Source organism: Anser brachyrhynchus (assembly GCF_964034855.1).
Source record: "Anser brachyrhynchus genome assembly, contig: SCAFFOLD_149, whole genome shotgun sequence".
Taxonomy (NCBI): Eukaryota; Metazoa; Chordata; class Aves; order Anseriformes; family Anatidae; genus Anser; species Anser brachyrhynchus.
In genome coordinates this window covers 139,133-160,214 of record NW_027664114.1, presented here as the reverse complement: position 1 = coordinate 160,214, position 21,082 = coordinate 139,133, and the positions used below count along the sequence as shown (strand labels likewise).

The 21,082-nt window shown below is 35.8% G+C and overlaps 1 protein-coding gene across 1 annotated transcript in view; it reads left to right on the top strand.

The window, feature by feature from the left end:
• Nucleotides 1-514: 514 nt before the first annotated feature.
• The window catches only part of LOC308186276 (adhesion G-protein coupled receptor V1-like), a 79,849-nt gene continuing 59,281 nt past the window's right edge, over nucleotides 515-21,082 (top strand). The window contains 10 exon segments of the mRNA XM_080608409.1: nucleotides 515-712; nucleotides 3,477-3,626; nucleotides 4,722-4,817; nucleotides 5,954-6,058; nucleotides 7,473-7,586; nucleotides 10,474-11,039; nucleotides 12,244-12,514; nucleotides 13,313-13,642; nucleotides 16,747-16,923; nucleotides 17,404-17,627. Of these exon segments, the coding sequence (XP_080464535.1) occupies nucleotides 530-712; nucleotides 3,477-3,626; nucleotides 4,722-4,817; nucleotides 5,954-6,058; nucleotides 7,473-7,586; nucleotides 10,474-11,039; nucleotides 12,244-12,514; nucleotides 13,313-13,642; nucleotides 16,747-16,923; nucleotides 17,404-17,627 (2,216 nt within the window). The 5' untranslated portion in view covers nucleotides 515-529.

Here is a 21,082-nt window from a genome sequence, read left to right as displayed (position 1 = left end):
GGTCCATAAAATGTCAAAAATGGTCTATGAGATGACCACAAACATCCAGGTCTTCACCTTTCATGCCAGTTCATTTATATTTCTAAAGAGAATCACCAGATTTAAAAAAAAAAAAAAAAAGTGGAAATAAAAGAAGTATTGGACTGTCAACCCTCAAGCTATTTTTTGTTGGTTAGATATGAAAACAGTTGTGTTTTTTTTTAAATATTTTTTTGCCTTAAAAGCTACTTATTCCTCCATTTGGAAAACATTGATGTATGTTTTTTGGAATATCATTAGATGAAAATTACGAAAACAGAATTGAATCCAGAAGATAATTATGCTATCTAACTTGATTATGGCTGAGACCTGTGCTTGTTTTTGTCTCATTTCTGAAGTTTACAAGAAAATCACAGTACCTGAAGGATTTGCAGAAACACTTCCCGAAAGGTTGACTGCATTGGAAAGGCCAACAGAGGTTGTTTTACATGTTTTAGATACACAATTTATTTTTAATTATTCCTTTTTTTTTTTTTTTTCCTCTATAGGGATGCCCTCTGATTCTTTATTAGTTTATTTGCTTTTATTGCTACTCATTCATTTCACATCTGGAGAAACAGAAGTGAAATTCAGTGGACAAACAGAATTTGTAGTTAATGAAACAAGTACAACCGTTATACGCCTTGTAATCGAGAGAACAGGGAAGCCTGCTAACGTCACAGCGATTGTGTCGGTAAGAAACCATGCCAGTTGTATCGTCACTGAATATTAATGTATTTTTGAAGCTTTGAATGTTGCTTATGCTTGTACCAAGACAACAAAAAGGAATGTGGTACTTCACTGGGACAGTGCTTCAATTTGAGGGAAGGAATTGTCCCGCTCTGCGCTGCACTGGTGCAGCCTCACCATGAGCACTGTGTACAGTTTTGGGTGATACAAAATACAAAGGACATGAACTATTAGAGAGCATTCAAAGGAGGGCAACAAAGATGGTGAAGGGTCTCGAGGGCAAGACGTACGAGGAGCAGCTGAGGTCCCTGGGTTTGTTGAGCCCAGAGCAGAGCAGGCCGAGGGCAGGCCTCATGGCGGCCTGCAGCTCCCTCACGAGGGGAGCGGAGGGGCAGGCGCTGAGCTCTGCTCTCTGGGGACAGCGACAGGACCCGAGGGGACGGCATGGAGCTGGGGTAGGGGAGGGTCAGGCTGGGTGTTAGGGAAAGGTTCTGCACCCAGAGGTGGTCGGGCACTGGGACAGGCTCCCCAGGGACGTGGTCACGGCACTGAGCCTGATGAAGTTCAACGTGTGTAGACAATGCTCTCAGACACATGGTGTAGTTTTTGGGTGGTCCTATGTGAAGCCAGGAGTTGGACTTGGTGATCCTCGTGGCCCCCTTCCAACTCAGGATATTCCGTGATTCTACGGTTTGGATAAGCCAAACCCATTTTCTGTAACTGAGCAAATTCCTTTTGTCAGTGTCAGTGGTGTCAAGAAAACGGTTTAAACATTTCCTGAAGGAGCCAGCTCAAGCTGCTCAGGAAAAAGTTTGATATCAATGCTAGCTGTGCATTCATAATGAAAATGCATCTACGTAATGACTTCTCCTTTTCAAGATTACTCTAGAACCTGCAGTTTAGGACCTCCTCCCATGGAGCCAGGCTGAGGCAGTTGGGGTTGTTCAGCCTGGAGAGAAGGCCCCGGGGAGACCTCACAGCGGCCTGCCAGTGCCTAAAGGGGGCTGCAGGAAAGCTGGCGAGGGACTCTGTGTCAGGGCGTGTAGGGACAGGACGAGGGGGAATGGCTTTAAACTGAAAGAGGGCAGGTTTAGGTTAAATGTTAGGAGGAAATCCTTCCCTCAGAGGGCGGTGAGGCCCAGGCCCAGGCTGCCCAGAGGAGCTGCGGCTGCCCCATCCCTGGCAGTGCCCAAGGCCAGGCTGGATGGGGCTGGGGGCAGCCTGGGCTGCTGGGACGGGTCCCTGCCCATGGCAGGGGAGTTGGTTTTAAGGTCCCTTCCAACCCAAACTATTCTGTTATTCCATGATTTTACGATTTTAATAGCTACTCCAGTTTTTGAGTCAGTTCTTTGAGAAGTCAGAGTTACTATTTTTACATCATTGATTTTATCTTTTAGCTGTTAATAACCATGATTTCAATTGTACTCCATTTAAATGATTAAACCCTTTAGAGTGTGTTAAACTATATGTGCATGGAGTAAGATGCTATTGGGTGTGAGTAAGGACAACACAGCAGTGTAGCAGAGATGTGCTGCTTATGATTCTTTTCAGTGGGTAGGCAAAATAAACTGTGTATCTACACTGTGATACAGTTTATTCTCCTGTATCTGAATATGAAAAATACATACCTTAAAAATCACAATGAATAGAAATTGATCTGTAGGGATTTCAGAGTTTATTAATGTCTAAGGAGGAAACCTTGAGAAAATGTGATTTTAGTTTGAAAGTAGTGTTATATGTTGCCATAACAAACAGAGTAACTTAGTTTCTGTATTAGACCTGATCTCTTTTAGAAAAATAAAAGTAAAAATCCATTTTCATAAAAGTCTTTTGGTAGGTCTAGTGTTGGCTCAGATACTTTAAAAATACAGTTACCAAAATGTCCAGTGAGAGGTTACAGACACAAAAATATCGACTATAATTTGTTTTCTCTTCACTGAAATTCTAATTTCATTATTCTCAAAAAAAGAATAGCTTTTTTCACAGTGGTCTGTTCAAACTATCAGTGCCTATAAGGGTGGTAGTTTAAGGTGTAGCAGCCATGGGGATGTTTTTGAAATGACTTACTGAATGCATTGGAGAATTTGAGAGTTCATCAGGTCACAGTCAAGAAAATCTTGCAAAAACAGGTAAGATGAAGAGGACTATGCCATTTAGTCTCAGCTTCAAACTGTAAAATTAGCCTACAGATTTTGCCAATCTTGACACCACTGGCTCTGTACTCTGTCCTATAAGCACCTTACTTAATATTTGATTTGGTGCAATTTTCTTTTGTTGAATGATGTGAAAGCAGAGCTTTACATTTTAAAATTCAGCTTGCCCAGCTTTGGCAATCTAAACATTAATTTAGGTTAAACTCCTAAGCTCCTTCTAGTTCCTAGAGTGAGAGAGGAAAGCAGAAGACAGTTGCATCTTAACGTAAGTTTAATTCAGGTGAGTTAATACATGGTGTGCAGCTCTGTGCTCAGAACAATCTTTTAATTAAAAACTGGTCCTATGGTACATTAAGCAAAAGACAACCAGTTTTAAGGAAGGACATCATAAGTGGTTCTGAATAAAGTGTTGTTATTTCTGGTTACTTAGCATGGATACAAGGGGCTATTATTTGTACTTTCTGTCTAGAAATAAATTGTATAACGGCAGGATAAACAGTGGGAGGAATCATGTGCATAGAAAAGTGCATGAAATCCATATAATTAGTCCAGAATAATATTAAAGAAGATTGTAGGGGAAGAAGAAAATGTCATTCACTTGTGTATTTATTGTAGCTTTATGGAGAAGATACAGGAGACTTTTTTGACACATATGCAGCTGCATTTATACCTGATACAGAAACAAACCGAACAGTGTATATATCTGTCTGTGATGACGATCTTCCGGAGGCTGATGAGACATTCACATTTTACTTGACATTACCAGTAAGTCTAAGTTTTTCAATTTATCCGTTTGCCCAGAAAATGCTATGTAATCTGACAGAAATGAATGGTATTCTGTAGAACTCTGTGCAGTCATGCTTGTGGGTCTGAGTCTTAATAGGTAAGAACTAAAATTTGGAGACTAGCCAGGATGGTTCTTATTGCTCCTTTTAAGAAAGTTTTGTTGTTCCTGTGGGTGTCTATGTGACATTGCTGTGCAGTATAGACATAGTCTGAAACTTCAGCAAACGCTGCATTCAGTTGTTGGTATTTGAAGGTGTTGTGCTGGAGTGCCAAGGAATTAGACTGTGAAGGGTCAGCCTTTCCTGTTTTCCTACACACTGCACCTACAAGAAAGGGTGGAAGTAGCAAAAAAAGCAGGATGATTTCCAGTCCTGCAGAGGGTAAACAAGACTTCCCTTTGAACAACCAAACATTTTTAAAAAACATATTGATAAATCTGTGCATATGGTTCTATCTCACGTGAGTCATTCTATGAGGAGCCTGCATTCCTTTTTTTTTTTTTTCTTTCTTTTTTTTTTTTTTAAGGTAGCAGTTCATGACTAAGCTTGAAATCAGTTCTGTAAAGAAAAATTTTATGCTTTTAATACATTTTGGGAAATGTTGGCAGTGAATGTAGAAGTCTATATTTTTCCTTCTTCTTTTGACATGTAAATGTAGTAGCTCATTTTTACAACACTGTAAATAATAAGTTTCCTTTAGTTGATAACTCACTTCACATAATAGCTTCAAAGTTTCAGTTTTATACAAGTGTTAGGAAAAAAAAGAATAATTTTTGAGTTCTTGGCAGACCTACATGCTTCAAACCTAGTTCCCTATTCCTAGTAGATTGCCAAACTGTAAGTAATCATTCGAAAGGTTTGTTTCATTCACTTTGCTGTTGACCATATAGAATATACTTCCTAAATGAGGAAGAATTATTTTGGTGCATTCTGTTGCTTTAAATAATTTTTACTGTAATATTTAATAAAAAGATGTACAATTTTCAGAGAATAATATTTAAAACAGTAAAATCAAGATGCTTTTATTTTTGCCTATATTTACCATATTTAATATCTTATTTTTTGTTAATTTTAGAAACCGTCTGCAAAGATAAAGCTTGGCTCACCCAAGTCTGTCACTGTAACAGTCTTATCAAATGACAATGCCTTTGGAATAATTTCTTTTAACATGGTATGGCTTTTTATATGGTATATATGAAAATTTTATAAAGCATAAAGGTGAAATTTTCAAAGATGCTGGTTAGTTATTCAACTGAATCCCTCGAAAACTGATTCTGAGTTACATCTTTTAAACTGTCTCTAGAGGTAATTCATACATATGTATGTAATTCATGCATATATACAGCTTTAATACTACTGTATGCTTTTAGGTATTGAGAAATAGCCTGAGAGCCTCGCACTTGGATGGATATCAATGTTGCTCATCTTAAAGATAAAACTTACTTAAAGTTGTTCAGTATCACTGTCCCTCATCTATAAGTCAAGATCTAAATATAGTAGGGAAGAAACTGAGGAATAATACCCTAGGAAAGTTAAAGGTAAAAATGTGATTTGAAAATCTTGAGAATATATACATTTTACCATCAGTAGTGAGCCTTATTATACTTGACTGACAAGCTGAGGGAACATTGTCATAATATATGCATTTTATAACACCCTCTGGGATAAGATGCTGTTGTTACTCCAGCAGATGATATTTGCAATAATACAGAGGTTGTATTAGTAGAACGAGTAGCTATGCCTTATTGACAGCATTCTGACAATATAATTTTGTATAGGACTTCTCTGAAAAAACATAAGAACATAAGAAAATGTTAGAGCCACAGTACTAAGCCAAGCTGCTTCTGGGATTTGTGGATATCTTCAAAATCTGTTACCTACAATAGCCTAAAAAAGTGACCAGTGACCTAAATGATTGTCCTGAGTACATTTATAGCTAGCTATCTAATAAACGACTTCATGATGGTGAAAACCTATTTTTAATGGGTGTAGGAGCTCCTAAAAATACCAGTGATGATATGTCAGTGCTTTGTGTATGTTGACTATGTTCATTTACAGAAACAAACAAACAACAACAACAACAAAAACACACAAATTGCATTACGTGATACATTTTTATCTGAAATCTTTTAAGGTTTTCATTAGCTGAACTAATTGGTTGCTAGGAAATGTATGCCATCAGTGGACTGGTTTGCGGATTGGATTAACTTGTCTGTGGGAGTTTGATATTTCTATGGTAACAGTTTCTTCATTCTGCTGTGATATTTGATCTGTGTCTGATTGTCTGTTCCTTTTCTTCCTCATTAGTCTGCCTTAATCACAGTGAATGAGCCCAGGGGCAGAAATGAATTTGTGCCGCTCACTCTAATTAGAGAGAGGGGAACCTATGGGACGGTCGTCATAACTTTTGAGGTGAGTTTATCCAAAAGACTTCATACAGTAGTCTGTTGGATTAAACTGAGAGGCTGTAATCATAATTTATTGAAGTGTTTGCAAAAGGGGAAGAAGGACAAAATACCTACATCTACATTAGGTAGATCTGTTTCATAAAAGGGATTCATATTAACCGTCATATAGAAAATACTGTAATTATCTGACTGTTTAATTGACTGTTTAACGTTAAGAGGTACTAGAGAAAACCGAGTATATTCTGTCATTTAGAAAGGTACGTGAGGCAACATCAGTATGTATTACTGGAAAATAATGCATATTAAGTATGTAAGAAGTGTCTTATCTAAGTTTTTTTAATTTTTTTAAAAAATATTTATTTTACATACAAATATTCAAGTGAGTCTTTAATGATTATCCCAACTTTGAACTGTGAGTGCTCAGGATTTGGTGAATTTCTGTATCTATAATCATCTGTATCTTGATCTCTATCTTGAATCCCCTGCAAATGAAGCTTTTGAAATAATTAATCATGTTGAATACTTATCCTGTTATTTACATATGTGATTTGAATGTGATACAATTACTGACTTCATTGCTTTCTTTTTCTTATCTAGCTCAGACTCTATTATTTACTTTAAAATTATATATAAAATCTTTCATATAGATATTTCTGTACTAGTTGCCTGGTCCTATAGGGTAAGGCTTTAATCTAGACCTCAAAGCTTTAGTCTAGACCTGTCAAAACCAGAAAAGCTTTGCACTGGATTTTATTAATACTAAATATAGCATGAATAGTTAAAGTACTGAATATGATTCTCTGTGCAATTTTTTGCAAATATGTTTGTTTTAAGGTACAGTAAATCTTACTCTCTGGACAATTACTTAGGTCTGTCTCACATCATTATATATGTATGTTGAAAAATAATTTACAAAATGTTCTAAAACCAAAAAATCCCATATGACCTTTAAGAGGCTTTGTAGTATTTTGAGTTTGACTGTTAAATTTAGTATCTTTAATATCACAAGTTAAGATAGAAGGGACACAAAACCAGTAAGTACTATTACTTTGTCTTGGAATTTATTATGAAATACTATTGATTCAAACTGAATTTGCATGAATATCCTTTCTGTAATATGAAAGAGTCAGTTATGCATCAGAATATACTAAAGAGTCCCCATAGGCCTATATGGAAGTAGTTTTCTTCCTCTTATTCTGGAAATACGGGATTTCTTCAGAGTGGTTGTTCTGACTTACACTGTCTGCCAGAAAAGAGCAGATTTTCACAACTGAATGTTCATGTAAGTTGTAAGTTGGAGATGGCTGAACAGATAGTCATTTGTTATGCAAGTCACACTGCATATTGGTTATTGTACTTGCACTGGATTTGTATTCCTGCTTTATAGACTTCTCATCAGACAAATCAATTCTTTGCAGATAAAAGATGGTCCAAACCCAGCTGAAGAAGACCTAAGTCCAGCTAAGGGAAATATTACATTCACACCTGGGAGATCAAAGCTGATTTATAATTTAACAGTGCTTGATGATCAGGTAGGAACAAGCTGACTTCATCTTAGGCTTTGATACGTAGAAGGTTAACTGAAGTTCTGGAAAGACTTAGAGTAATAAGTTACAAAAAGGCTTGGCTTAAATAAGGTTAAAAGCAGTTCTATTTGATGAAGTGATGTTAAATTTTGGCTCTCTGGTCTATTATTTTTACTCTTTCCAAGCTCCCTCTTTAATTCTCATCAGTGAATAGTTTTAGTTTATGTGCATATCCTGGCTGAGCAGACATGTTATCTTTGTCACTAAAGAAAGAATATTACACATTGAAGATTCACAGGGAAAAGGCAGATTCAAAAATATTTTTTGTCGTTGTTTGTTTGTGTTTTTTTTTTTTCAAATATGTTTCAGGGTAGAAACATATTTGAAAAAATCCTAAAAATAGATGAGATTCCTGAAACAAACATGCAGTCTTGTGGAAAGCATGAATACTAGGTGATAATTAACATTTTTCTGTTTTCAGATTGGCCAATTGAAAAAAAAAAACAACACACACACAAAAAAACCAAACCAAAACAAAAAAAAAACACAACATAACTCATAGGTTGTGAGGCTTTCTTTTTATCTCAGAGTAAACAAAACATTCTTCTAATTTGCAACTTGTGATTTTCCTTTTTTCTTACCTGCACTTTTCTTTTGTGTTTTTCTTTTCCTTTATAATAAGCTTAAGAGGGAAAACTGAGACATCAAAATAAGTATATATGATACAAAACAACTTAGTAAGAAATTCATAAGAAAACAATAATGGTGAAAGGTGTGTGTCTCAGAAGTGAGCACAGAACTGTAAAGCAGCTTGTTTCCTTTTTACTCTTAGTTATAAAAAATGTCCTTCCACATTTCTACTGATACTCTAGTGTTAAGAGGCTGTGCCAACCTGGGGTGCTGAAGTGTAGAAACATCTCTTTCCAATTCAATGTAATATTTCAGTGACTTACACACAGAAATAAATTATTAGGGTCTTTTCTCTTGGGAGGATGTGATTTTATTTATTTTTATTCTGAGAAATGCTCTCAAACTTCTGTTTCTGAAAGTTTGATCTGTATTTGGTGTGTCTAGTCAACGTCTTTCCACTCTTTGAAAGTCTTTCACAAGTGTATGTGAAAGATGAATTTTGCACAAAAACCTTTATTGATGATGATGATGATAGAGTTCACAAGAATCCAGTAACACTACTGTCAGAACTTAATTTGAGCTTTTAGGATCTGAGTTAGGGAAACCAATGAAACAAGTATTTTTCTGAATTGTGCAGCCTTACAGAAGGTAGGGGACTGCAGTTCTGATTTCCACAGCTCTGCATTTATAGTACTTTTCCTGTGCAGGTTTCCTTTTTAAGTATAATTGCAACTTTAAGAGAAAATTAAAGAGGCAAGGCAGCACTGGAAATCATTTATACTATTATATTCGAAGTTTGACTCATGTATTTATTGGTCAATCATGATGTAATTGAAAGCTCCACAATGCCTTATTTATGTAGGATACTAAGATTTTATCTGCAACTAAAATGGCATGTACGTTCTGACTGTCAAATGCGTATTTTTGTACTGCAAGACAGTATATGAACTAGTGAACTAAAACAAGCGTAAGTTAACATCAATTTTAATAAGATAAAATAGGAAATAGTAGTGTAGGAGAGAGGTGACAGAGAGCTTGCAAATCTCACGCTGGAAAAAAAAACAAACAACCTGCATCAGTCAATAATATTATGCAAGTTTAAGTGCCACAAGTCAAACAAGGGACAAAATTGGCCTCAGCTACAAAGACAGCGGCGTGCATACCCTTTGTGCCCTGAAACAGGATCTAAGGGTGGCCAATTAACAAATGTGTAAAAAGAGAAGAAATATTGGACCACAAGGAATTCTGAACTTTTTTTGCTCAGTAAACAGAACTACATGGAAAGGATTCATCAGCCCTATAACAAAGCAATGCCATTAGTAACACATAAGCAATTTTGTTGTGGAATTTATCTCAGAAGCAAATAATACTGTTTTTTCTGAGAGTCCACAACAAGAATGAGATGTGAGGATCTTATGTAATATTTAAATATTTCCTTCTAATCTCTCTGTATTAATAAAATAATGATATTTTCCAGTTAAACAGACTTAGCCTATCAAGACTGGGGAATAAAATGTAATAATATAAAGTAAAAAATATTAAATTCTGCAATTCAAGGCTTATAAACCCTTCTTTTTTGTCTGCTGCATCAGTTATTAGAGACTAAAGAGCTAAAACTAAAGTGCAGTTCTAAACAAACCACATGTAGAAATGCCAAAGTCTAATTAATAGATAAGCATCAGCAAGCACATTCTCAGAGCTGTGACTGAAGCTGTGCTGGGAATGTGAGTCTGTCTGAAAGTAGGAACTGTTCTTTTTCCCGTTGAATAGGAACAAAAGGGCCAAGGTAGGTTGTGTTCATATGTTGTTCCTCTGTTCTTTCAGGCATGCATAGATGTAAAATGGTGTTAACATCAGCAAATAAAGATGTCAGACTAAATAACTGTCAGGAACACTTGTGTCCAAGCAGAGCAACTTCCACAAGTTGAGTTTGGATCTCCTCACACTCTCTAGTTGGAAAGATAGAGCTTCATCTGATTCTTGCCTAGTTTTTGTTTGCCCTTTTTTTTTTTTGTCTTTTCCCACTTTTTCATATTTCCATAGCATAGAAGTATGTCTTAGAAAATGGAAACATTCAATTTTGAGAAGGGATTTTCAAAGTTGCAAGCGAGTTTCTTTTTGCCTGTTTATTTTAATGTGAAAAGGGTTGTAATGTTTATATTATTTCCCTTTATTGCTAAATATACATAACATATTTCTAAGTAAGTGTTCTGCATGTATTTGAAATGGGACTTACACCCTGTTGCTACTATTATTTTTCCAGATACCTGAAAATGATGAATTGTTTGTTGTTCATCTCAGGAGTGTGGAGGGAGGGGCTGAAATCAACACCACAAGGAATTCTGTTCAGATTAATATTAAGAAAAATGACAGCCCTGTGCGATTTGCTCAGAGCACTTACATGGTGCCTGAGGAAGTCGAAATGCTCACAATTCAAGTGATTCGTGGTAAGGATGACAGTGGAAAATTAATTGGACCTGATGAATGTGAAGTCTCCGTCAGTTACACCATCATAACTGGGAATTCAACAGCACACGCGCAGCTCAATTTAGACTTCCTAGATCTTCAGCCAAATACAACTATTGTCTTCACACCTCTAGTTCATGAAGTATATATGAAATTCAAGATCCTTGATGATGCCATACCAGAAATTGCTGAGACCTTCCAAATTATGCTCCTTAAGGACACGTTACAGGGAGATGCTGTTTTGGTTAATCCATCTGTTGTTCACGTCACCATCCAACCAAATGATAAACCCTATGGAGTGCTTTCAATCAACAGTATCCTGTTTACTCAAACTGTTATCATTGATGAAGACCAAATTTCAAGGTACTACAGATCTTCAAACAGTATCTCGTCATGTTAAGGGATTTGTTTGGCACTGTAAAGCATCCTTAGGATTTCACTGACAGTAATTATAAAATCAGTAGTGAAAAATTAATATAGAAATCACCTACTGTGTAATTATTATAAACGATATAGAATTTTCAAGGGAGAAAATGTCTAATTATGCAGAAGTATTTTAATATTTATGAACTATATATGAGAACTGTAAATATTTAATGACATTATCAAAATACTGAAAAACCCTTAATCTAAAAGATGGATCAGTGAAGTTGTGATGCGGCCACACACCCATTCATACAAGTGGAAAATATATTTCAGGCTTCCTTTCCCAGTAAATCTTTGTCTACACTGTATTTAAAGTCAGTCTCTGGTTAAAAAATGGTGGTGAGTGTCTTCTGTGAAGTACTGAATACCCATAGACTTCCAAAAAAGTTAAATACATGTAATTTTACAGATAAATTAAAAACAAATCTCCACACAAATCTTTACAAGCAGAACTAATATCTATACAATATTGCCAGTTTTAGTAAAAATGTCCACTGCTAGCTAGTGATGGTGGTTCATCCCCAGAGAAAGAGGTAATGTATCAACCTATGATTTTATGAACAATTTCTAGTATGTAGAGCCCAGCACTTCAATATTCACTTTTTTTTTTTTCTTTCTTATACACAGATACAGGAAACGTGACATTTCCATAATCACAAATATTGATAAATTATATTTCAGTGCATAGGCAAATAGTTGAGTCACTTTATTTTAAATAAAATCATTATTTAAACACTCATGCCTGACAATTGTATTTTGATATAGTCCATAAAACAGTGTAGAAATTTAGTTGAGAAAAAGTTTTCTGAAATTTAACATCTTTCCTGAGAAAAAATATAAACATGCCAACTTTCCTCTTCTCAGTATCTTTCTTACTGTAAACAAAATAAATTTTAACTAATGTCTTTAGATATATTACTCATGTCTTTATGTATATTATCTCATGAATAAGCAACCTGAGAAAAGTCTACTTCTGTGGTATGATTTCACAAATTTTAAGTCCTGACTCAAATGTCAGTAGCAGCAGTTAATATCGATTCCACTGAAGTCAGTATAAATCTTCCAGGGAACAGATAGCTAAGTAAACCGATATTAATTATAATTGCATGTTACAGATTTTTATTTTCATTCAAAACCACAGGTTTGAAGGGATCACGATCGTAAGAAATGGTGGAACACATGGAAATGTTTCTGTGACCTGGGTCATAACTCGAAATAGCAGTGATCTGTCACCTGTGACTGCAGACCTTGTTCCAGAGACCGGGGAGATACATTTTGATCAAGGACAGATGCTGGTCACACTTTCACTGACCATTATTGATGATAACATACCAGAAGAAGCAGAGCCCTATCTTCTGAAGCTCTTAGCTCATACAATACAGGGAGGCGCAGAAGTCAGCGAACCATCTGAGGTAAGTTTGATTTCAGAACTTGTTTTGAGGAGGTGATAGATAATAATTAGGGAGTAGGATTAGGATTAGGATCCACCAGTTTTGGTGGATTGGCTAAATTGAAGTAGTTGTGCTTGAGTTTAAGTGAAGCAAGCTGATGTATTCTCAGTATAAAGAGCCACATCCAAAGTCTTTGGCTTAACATATTTTATAAGGCCAGACCTATTTAATGCAGTAGCATTTAGCTTAGAATATTCCCATCATAAATATCATTGCATAACTGCTATCTTGATTGGTTGCTTGCTAAGAGAAGGTTGAGCATTTATTTTCACTTGCTTATTTGCTGTAGGTACTGGAATGTTTTACACAGAGTAACAGCTTCAAGAGGATGGCTTAGTGATTAAGACTAACCTCTGAACTTTTAAATAAGGGGTAATTAGCATTACTGACAATTCTGTGACTCAGGTCCCTACTTTGCTTTTTGAACATATGATTGGAATGAATTTGGTGAATTAAATGATTTTTTCACAGTCTGAAATATATTCAAATTATTCACTTTGGCTGCTGAACCAAAAATCAGTTATTCAAAGCTCATTCTGACATAGATGAGGCATAGCAGGAAAGTTGCTGCTATCAGTGGTGTGCTGCTTGTGCACAAGCAACACTTTGGGGCTGTCAATCTGATTTCTTTCTTGAGTGCCAATTCACTAACGATAAAAATGTATGATGACAGTCAGGACATACTTTCATGAAAACGTGAAAACTGTGGTGTATATTAATTGTAGCATTGAGTAAGTGATGCTGTTTTCTGTTTTGCAGCTTTTGTTTTACATTCAGGACAGCGATGATGTTTATGGCGTAATAAAGTTTTATCCTTTGGAGAATCAGAAGATTGAAAGTAATCCAACAGGACGCTTTTTATCCTTGAGTTTTGTAAGGGAGAAAGGAACAGTTGGAAATGTGCAGTTAGTTTATACTGCACTGTATATTCCAGCTGGAGCTCTGGATCCTGAGAGAGCAAAAGATGGCATTCTAAATATGTCTAGAAACAGCATCCTCCTGTTTCCAGAAGGAAAAACACATCATACTTTGAGTATACCAATAAGAAAAGATGCATTTCTTCAAAATGGTGCTCATTTCCTCATACAGGTATCTCAGCTGTTTTGTTTTTGTTTTTGTTTTTTAGCTTATTTAATATGAGGAATATGATTCAATAATTGATCCTTCCCCTTGACTGTAATTTAAATGACCATTCCTGTAAAAAAAAAAAAAGTGCTTAGCTCTGAAGCAAAGATTTTCTTATTTAAAAAGACATCTTTCATAACTATGCTATAAAGTTTTCTATCCCTAATCATTAGTAATTAAACAAATTTTAAAACTAAAGAGGATTCAGGTACTAATCATGGAATTTATCAAAATGAGATCAGCGTTGTCTGTTGCTTGCCCCTTGAAGCATGTTTCTGCTTGGCCTCTGACTTGGAACGTGAAAAAAATAAGGTTCTTAAAATTAAATTACTGAAGCAGGAAAAATTTCAGAAATGACATGCAAGTAAATGTATCTTGGGCTTGATACAGGTCCTTCTCCAGCAGGTCATCCCCCAGCCTGTACTGATACTTGCGGTTGTTCCTTCCCAAATGCAGGACTCTACACTTGCTCTTGTTAAACCTCATCTGGTTTCTTCCTGCCCAACTCTCCAGCCTGACCAGGTCCCTTCCAACCCCTACAATTCTGTGATACTGTGATCTTTGCTCTTCCAGCTGAACTATTCTAAATTAAAAAGGGTCAAATATACATTATATATTATATGTATATTATATTGCATTTATATATAAATTTGTTAGGAGAACTTACTTTTTTTTTTCCCTGTATAGTTTTCTTCACTTTTTTCTTTCCTTTTTTTTTTCTATCTCAATTTGTAAAAGATAACTTTTATCATCGTTGAAGGTGTTGATGTTATATCCATGAATTTCAAATTTGCCAGGTTTTATATTTTCCTTATAGTCTACCAAAGACGTTGTAATCACTTCTAAGACCTTTGAAAGATTTCCTCCCTCCACATCCTTCTCCCTACATTCTCTTACAGGAGGAATAATGAGAACAAAAAGTTTTGCCAGAATTATATTGTTTATCTAATATGCAATTTTATTTATTTATTTATTTATGGCATTCACAGTTAGATTAGGAATTGCCTTCTGAAATACTAGAACACGTTAGTATGTTTTATGATTGCAAGAGGTTTGAGAGATCCACAAAATTCTTAAATGTCTAATTCCATGTATTCAATGTTTTTTTTTTTTTTTTTTTTTTTTTGTCCTTTGACTGTAGTCAAGACACACATCTGATAAATATTTCAGAATGTTCAGTCATTCCAAGCACTTTGCCTGGATTTTCAAACTGTAGATTCCAATCTGTTTTTTTTTTTTTCTGTACTTTCTCCATGAACTATAAATAAAATCTTTGTTTGAAGAAATTAAATCAGAGGAGCTTTCCAGCTCAAATAATTAATTTAGAAACTCATAGAGAAGGAAAACACCACTATTTATCACTGTGACAATCCTTCTGCATCGTGAATAAATGATAATCTCAGTGAACATGTTTAGAATGAGTTGTACTTAGGCAAAATAAAGAATTGACTCAGGAATCAGCAGAGAAGCAAATGAAACTGTAGGATGAATAAAGGTACAGGAGATAATGTTAATGTGAGATATATTCCTTAGTGACACCTTCAATTAAATAACGTGCTGTAATCAGAGATGCGGTTTTTGGTATAGCTAGGAAGATTAACTCTGAAAATTAAGCTCATAAACTAATTGTTATTGTTCAAATAACTATATATTTTTTTCTCTTTGTACTGGTTTCCTTTAAAAGGTACTAAAGGAAACATTGCAGAAAGAGTAAAATCTCTGTTCTTTATTGATTATTACTTTATTCCAAAGGTACCATACAGGATCCAAATACAGCATACACTTTAAATAGAGCAAATTGTTTTGGCTGTGTAGTATTTCAGAAAGTTTACTGAGCTAATAACCGCACAGTGGTGCACTTTCATCCTGTTAATTGCAGAATCGGGGCCTATGCTAGGAGAAAGCTCAGAAAAGAGGAGAAACAAACAGTGCCATCATCTGTTCTTCAGACTTTTGATAACAAGTTGGAATGGTTGAGAATCAGTTACTAAATACAGTATTTGTAAAACATTTCCATCTATCATCAGATAAATGTTCATGCATATTTCTGGGTGTTACTCAAGCAGTTGTGGAACAAAATATGATACAGCCCACATATTTATAGAGTTTGGTTTCAAGAACTGTAAGACTTTAAAAATCATCTTTTGAAATGGTGAACCATGATTACTATATGAATTTAAGAAAGGCCACTATTTTATCCCCAAAAAATAAAGCTTTACTCTATGATAACACCTGATAACTCCAAGAAAAAATGTCAGTGGGAGTTTATGCCCCAGTGAAATGTTCACAGAAATATATGCAAATCTGTTATGGAAACATTTATTGTAATGATGCATGTAGACAGAATCACATGGAATAAATAATATTTAAAGGAAATAATTAAACAGGCAAGTTCTGCTTTCCTTGGTGTGTCACTACTGGTGCTGGGCTTAGCGAGTGATGCTTCCCTTTTAAAGAAAAGGATGAAAAAAAATCTATTTCCTCTTAGTATCTATAATCTATCAGAAATGCAGTGACAAGTAAAATACAGTTTTGAAATACTGTACTGAATTTAAATTCTTAATGTGGCTCTGGTAGTTCTTAGATAGAGAATTCCTTAAAATTTTGTGGAGAGGAAAGAAAAGTGGATTATTATTTGGCTGTTTGATCAAGGGCTGTAAATTATTATGACTTCAGTGATTTCCCTAGATTTTTATCAATGCAAGACACAAAAAATGATGTTAGACAATTGCCTATGCTGCTCATCAATGACTGTTGTTAATAGCTCTAGTAATGTATCAGCTGATCTGGAACAGAGTCTCTCTCTCTGGCTTGATCTGTGTTTAATTACATACACTAACATGATTTGTCTGGGAGGTGTACCATTCTGCTGACAGCTCAACAATATCCACTTAATTTCTTTGACATGTCTACTTACAAATTTTTATAACAGCAGTGCTATCAGTAGGAAGAATTTGCTCTGGAGATGTATACTTCCTTTATATGAAAATTACTCTGAAATGTCAGAACTGTTCTGACTTGGTGCTGAGGCTTCTTATTTCTCACTTTTCTTTTACTTTTTCCTACAGCTGGAAGGAGTTGAACTGGTGAATAGAATTCCTCTAGTCCCATCTGTGAGTCCTAGATTAGGCGAAATTCGAAATATTTCTTTGAGGATTACTCCAGATATTGCAAATGGAGAAATAGGCTTTATTAGCAATCTACCGATTATTCTTTCTGAACCAGAAGATTCCCCTGCTACGCTGGTAAGTAAGCCTTTTTATATTGTCTTTTGCTATGGAAAACTTATTTGGAGAAGGTGGAGTTTGCTGTATTCAGTGTAGCATTTGACAACTAATGTGAGGAAAAGCCTTCCTGTAAGTTCTGTCTTATCCTAAATATTCTCTTCTTTAAAAAAAAAAAAAAATGCTCTGAAATAATCTGTTACTGATTTCCAGAGAACTGAGATTGGTCTTTGCTTTCTGTGTAAGTATCTAAAACCAGTTAGCCCTTGATGCTCACACAGAGCAAAAGATACTGCAGTTAGTCTCTCTCACCAATTGCGAGCATAGTCATGTAAAGTAGGACTGAGACAAATCCTGAATAAGATAGATCATTTCCCATTCTCAAATTAGAACTGGCCAAACTTTTGTTTTTATTATTATTTATTCAAATAGTAATTTGCAAGGGAGTAATCGGTTTTGCATCTACTTTTGCAAGTCACAACAAATTAATGTGTTTCACAGGTTTCCATTGCATTGCATCGAGATGGGACTGATGGTCAAGCAACTGTGTTCTGGAGTTTGAAACCCTCTGGTCCCAATCAAAAGGCGGTAACACAGGATGATATAAGTCCTTTTAACGGCTCCGTGGTTTTCTTATCTGGACAAAGTGATACCACAATTAACATCACCATTAAAGCTGATGATGTACCTGAAATGAACGAAACTGTGTTATTAACTTTGGACAGGTATTGTACCCTATTCTCTATTCATATGTATCAGCTGCAGTACTCAATTTATGCATAACAGATTAGCACAGTGTTAATTACATGGTATTGCTTGCATTGTGTTGATATGTGTCTGAAGAAATAGTGGGCCCTTGTTTCAGACTGTGTATGGGTTCTTTGACTGGAGATCAATGTAAGAAACCATTTTGCATTTATTATCTAATGACTTAACTGTTTATATTTTCATGAAAATTCTGTATGCTATTTAGAAAGTTCTTTCAGTTTTGATCTTTTTTATAGCTCTTGGTTTTAACACTTTTTTTTTTTCGGAAAAATAATATTTAGTAAGATAATGGGAAAAACTAAAGTGAGAACTAAAAAGCAATGCAGAACTTTTTCTGTCAGAAAAAACATTTATAACTTGGGTGTCACTGTAGAATTAGACTTGCAGTTTATTTGTTTGATCTGCATGTTCAATATTCCTTGATAATTAGATACTTCTGTCAGCTCATAGCCCCCAGAATATCCCAGTGTGACTATTATTGCAGTCTTCTGCTAATGAGAATGCAGTGGGGTTTCTGAAGCACAGTGTTCTGGTCTCCCTTCTCATCTAGTGGAGGATTTTAGGATAACAGGCTGTAAGGGCCCTCAGGTGATACTATTATCTGCATGTGAACACTGTTCAGAAAACTTAAATTAGTTTATAATCAGGAGTCTTTTCCCTCTTTGAGTTACTAACAAGAGTGTCTTGGCTATATCGTCTGTCCTGCTTCCCACAGCTCAGTTACATAAGTAAATACAGAAATACCACCACACGTGCTCTTGTATTACCTCCTATTTGTCTAAGGTACATTTTCCACTTTTACTGAAAACATACTACAGTGGTCTGCCAGCACCAGCTTCCACACTGAACATCTACTACTTACATAGTCCTTACCTTATGCAGAAGAAGTATTTTTATTCTGTACAGGAAGCGTAGGCTAGCTCTTAGATATCCACAACAGATATCCACAGTGATTCCACATTAGCAAACAATAGGCAAGAAGCTCCTCACGCTGTTGTTGATCACTAGAAGATCCCATTTCAGAAAACATGGTTTTCGAACATCTTTATGGCACACAGGGAAGATGTTATTCCTTTGCGGGATTGGCTTGCTTGATTAAAAGGTGGCTGGTTAATGCATGTAGTTCAGAACTAGTTATTTTATTCTACCTTGGCTACTCATTACATTAAAAAGGCAATCCTTTTCAGAATAAAAACAGAGACTATTGCAAGCAGTTCTCCGCTTTCTTTCTGTGGGAGAAACTGGTTTGTCTCAAGGAATTTTTTTAGAGTCTCTGGCACAAAGGGGGAAACTAGGATTAGAAATGATGGTTCAAGTTTTGAGTGTAAGGTGGCCAAGAATGCAGAGTGGTATTGAGGTAAACAAGTAAGTAGATAGAAGTAAGCAGCATGAAAGGGTAACTTTTTTGATTCACGTGTGTGAAAGTACAGTTTTCTGCCATTTATCCTGAGTTACAACTGTAGGCTATACCTTGAAAATGGTGGCTGCAACAGGGATTGAACTGGCAGCTGAACAAATACAACCAGTGTTCTGCTTTTGCTGTGTATGGTGCAAGCCGTAGGCTCTGTTGATCATGAAGTGGATGGTGAAAAGTGTGCCAACAGTAAGCAGCTTTCCCACACTTGGCAGGGTCAGAGAGTGAACCGAGGAACAGGTGGTCTGTCCTGGAAAAAGAAGTAAGCAAGGAGGAGATAGAATCTGAACTTTTCTCTAGACCTTGGTAGCATCCCTCACTTCAACTAATTAGCAGAAGCCAAGAATGAAATGACTGCAGAGATCATCCTTTCAGTACTAGACATGACTCTTCAAATTAGGGTTGAAGGATACTGGCAGGGTTACGTGTACGCCCGTGCTATTGCTTTCAGCCTGGTTGGTATTTTGTGGACAAATAGAAGATTTCAGTTTCCGAGGCTGGCAGCCAGCACCTCACAGCAGTAGTGAATGAGCATGAAAACAAAGACGCACTGTGCTGTAGATGTGCTTGTACTGTTCCGTAAATTGTAGCATAAGTCAGCGAGAAAAGAAAGCATGTAAGAACTTTAATGAAACTACAGACATAGACATATGTTCATAAGCATTCAATGTATTGCAATTATTAATAGCACGGGTAAAATAATCAAAATAATTAGTTCTAACAAGGATGTATTATTTACGGCTTAGTGGTATTGTCAAGGCAGTTCAATTTTAAATAAGCTTTAAGTGCATCCATAACTATATTTTTTCCAAGCCATTAAAAACAATGTTATCCTTTCTTGCTTTATGCTCTCTATACTTAGACCACAGATATTAAAACTAGCTCTGAATTTTGTCCACAAACTGGAGGAAAATGTATAACATGAAAAATATGATTCCAAAGAACACAGATGAGTAATGATGAGTAATGAAGGAGCAAGAGAGTCTTGTATCTGCTGAAGCTTCTTTATATTTTCTTTTTTTAGGAGCAGATTCAGGTTGAATGCCTGCCCTATCTGAATAGGCCTGAATTGAGACCAAGCATAAATAAAACCAGATGTCTGTAGTGAAATCTATGTGAGAAAGGAAAGACCTTGGTCTTCTTGATGAATGTAGGTGGAACAGGCCATGGAAATTGTGTGTGTGCTTTGTGAGAGCATATATGCATACTAGGGCTGTTCATTTTACCTGGTAAGCACAAACAGAAATCAGTTTTTTTTAAATCTGATTGCTGTTTTTTCCTTCTACACAACGTAATCTCTCACTGGCAGTTATCAGCCCCCCAGTTAAGGTGCAGACAGCTATCAGTTTGGCACCTGGCACAACCAGAGGGCCAGAACCTGCAGGGTATGTGGGCTGGGGACGTGGCCTGTGTTTGTGCTCATGAGTGAGTGGTGGTGAGACTGAGAACTTGGAGACTTTGGGATCTGGGGATAAATCACTTTTATTTTGTGGAAGTGATAATCAACAAACAGACAACTGTTTAGGCAGTCCTTATGCTCCAGCATTTTTTGAGTCTTAACTCATGGAAGTTAGGATGCCAGAACAGATCCATATGCATATGTTACGACATAAATCTCATTTACTATATATAATAAACTGAAGCAACGTTATTTGAAGATTTTTATTGTTCTAGTGATTTCTGTGATGGGATACAGATTTCCATAGGCTGACATTCTGTCATCAGTTTATGTGGAAAATGATTAGACCTATGAGTTATGAAGTAATTTTTTGAAAATTACAAATGTAAAATACAGACTTGACTATTTCACTGTGAAATATCTGGCAGTTTTTAAACATTTTTGGGTTTTAGAGGTTGCTACATGTCAAAAAGTTAGAAAAGCATAGGAGGGCCATTTAAATCACTGTGTAGTGTTGATGGACAGGGCTTAAGGGTTTATGTGTTGTGGGTTACTCACTGCCATACTGCTTAATGGAGCTAGGATTTTCTCCTTACTTG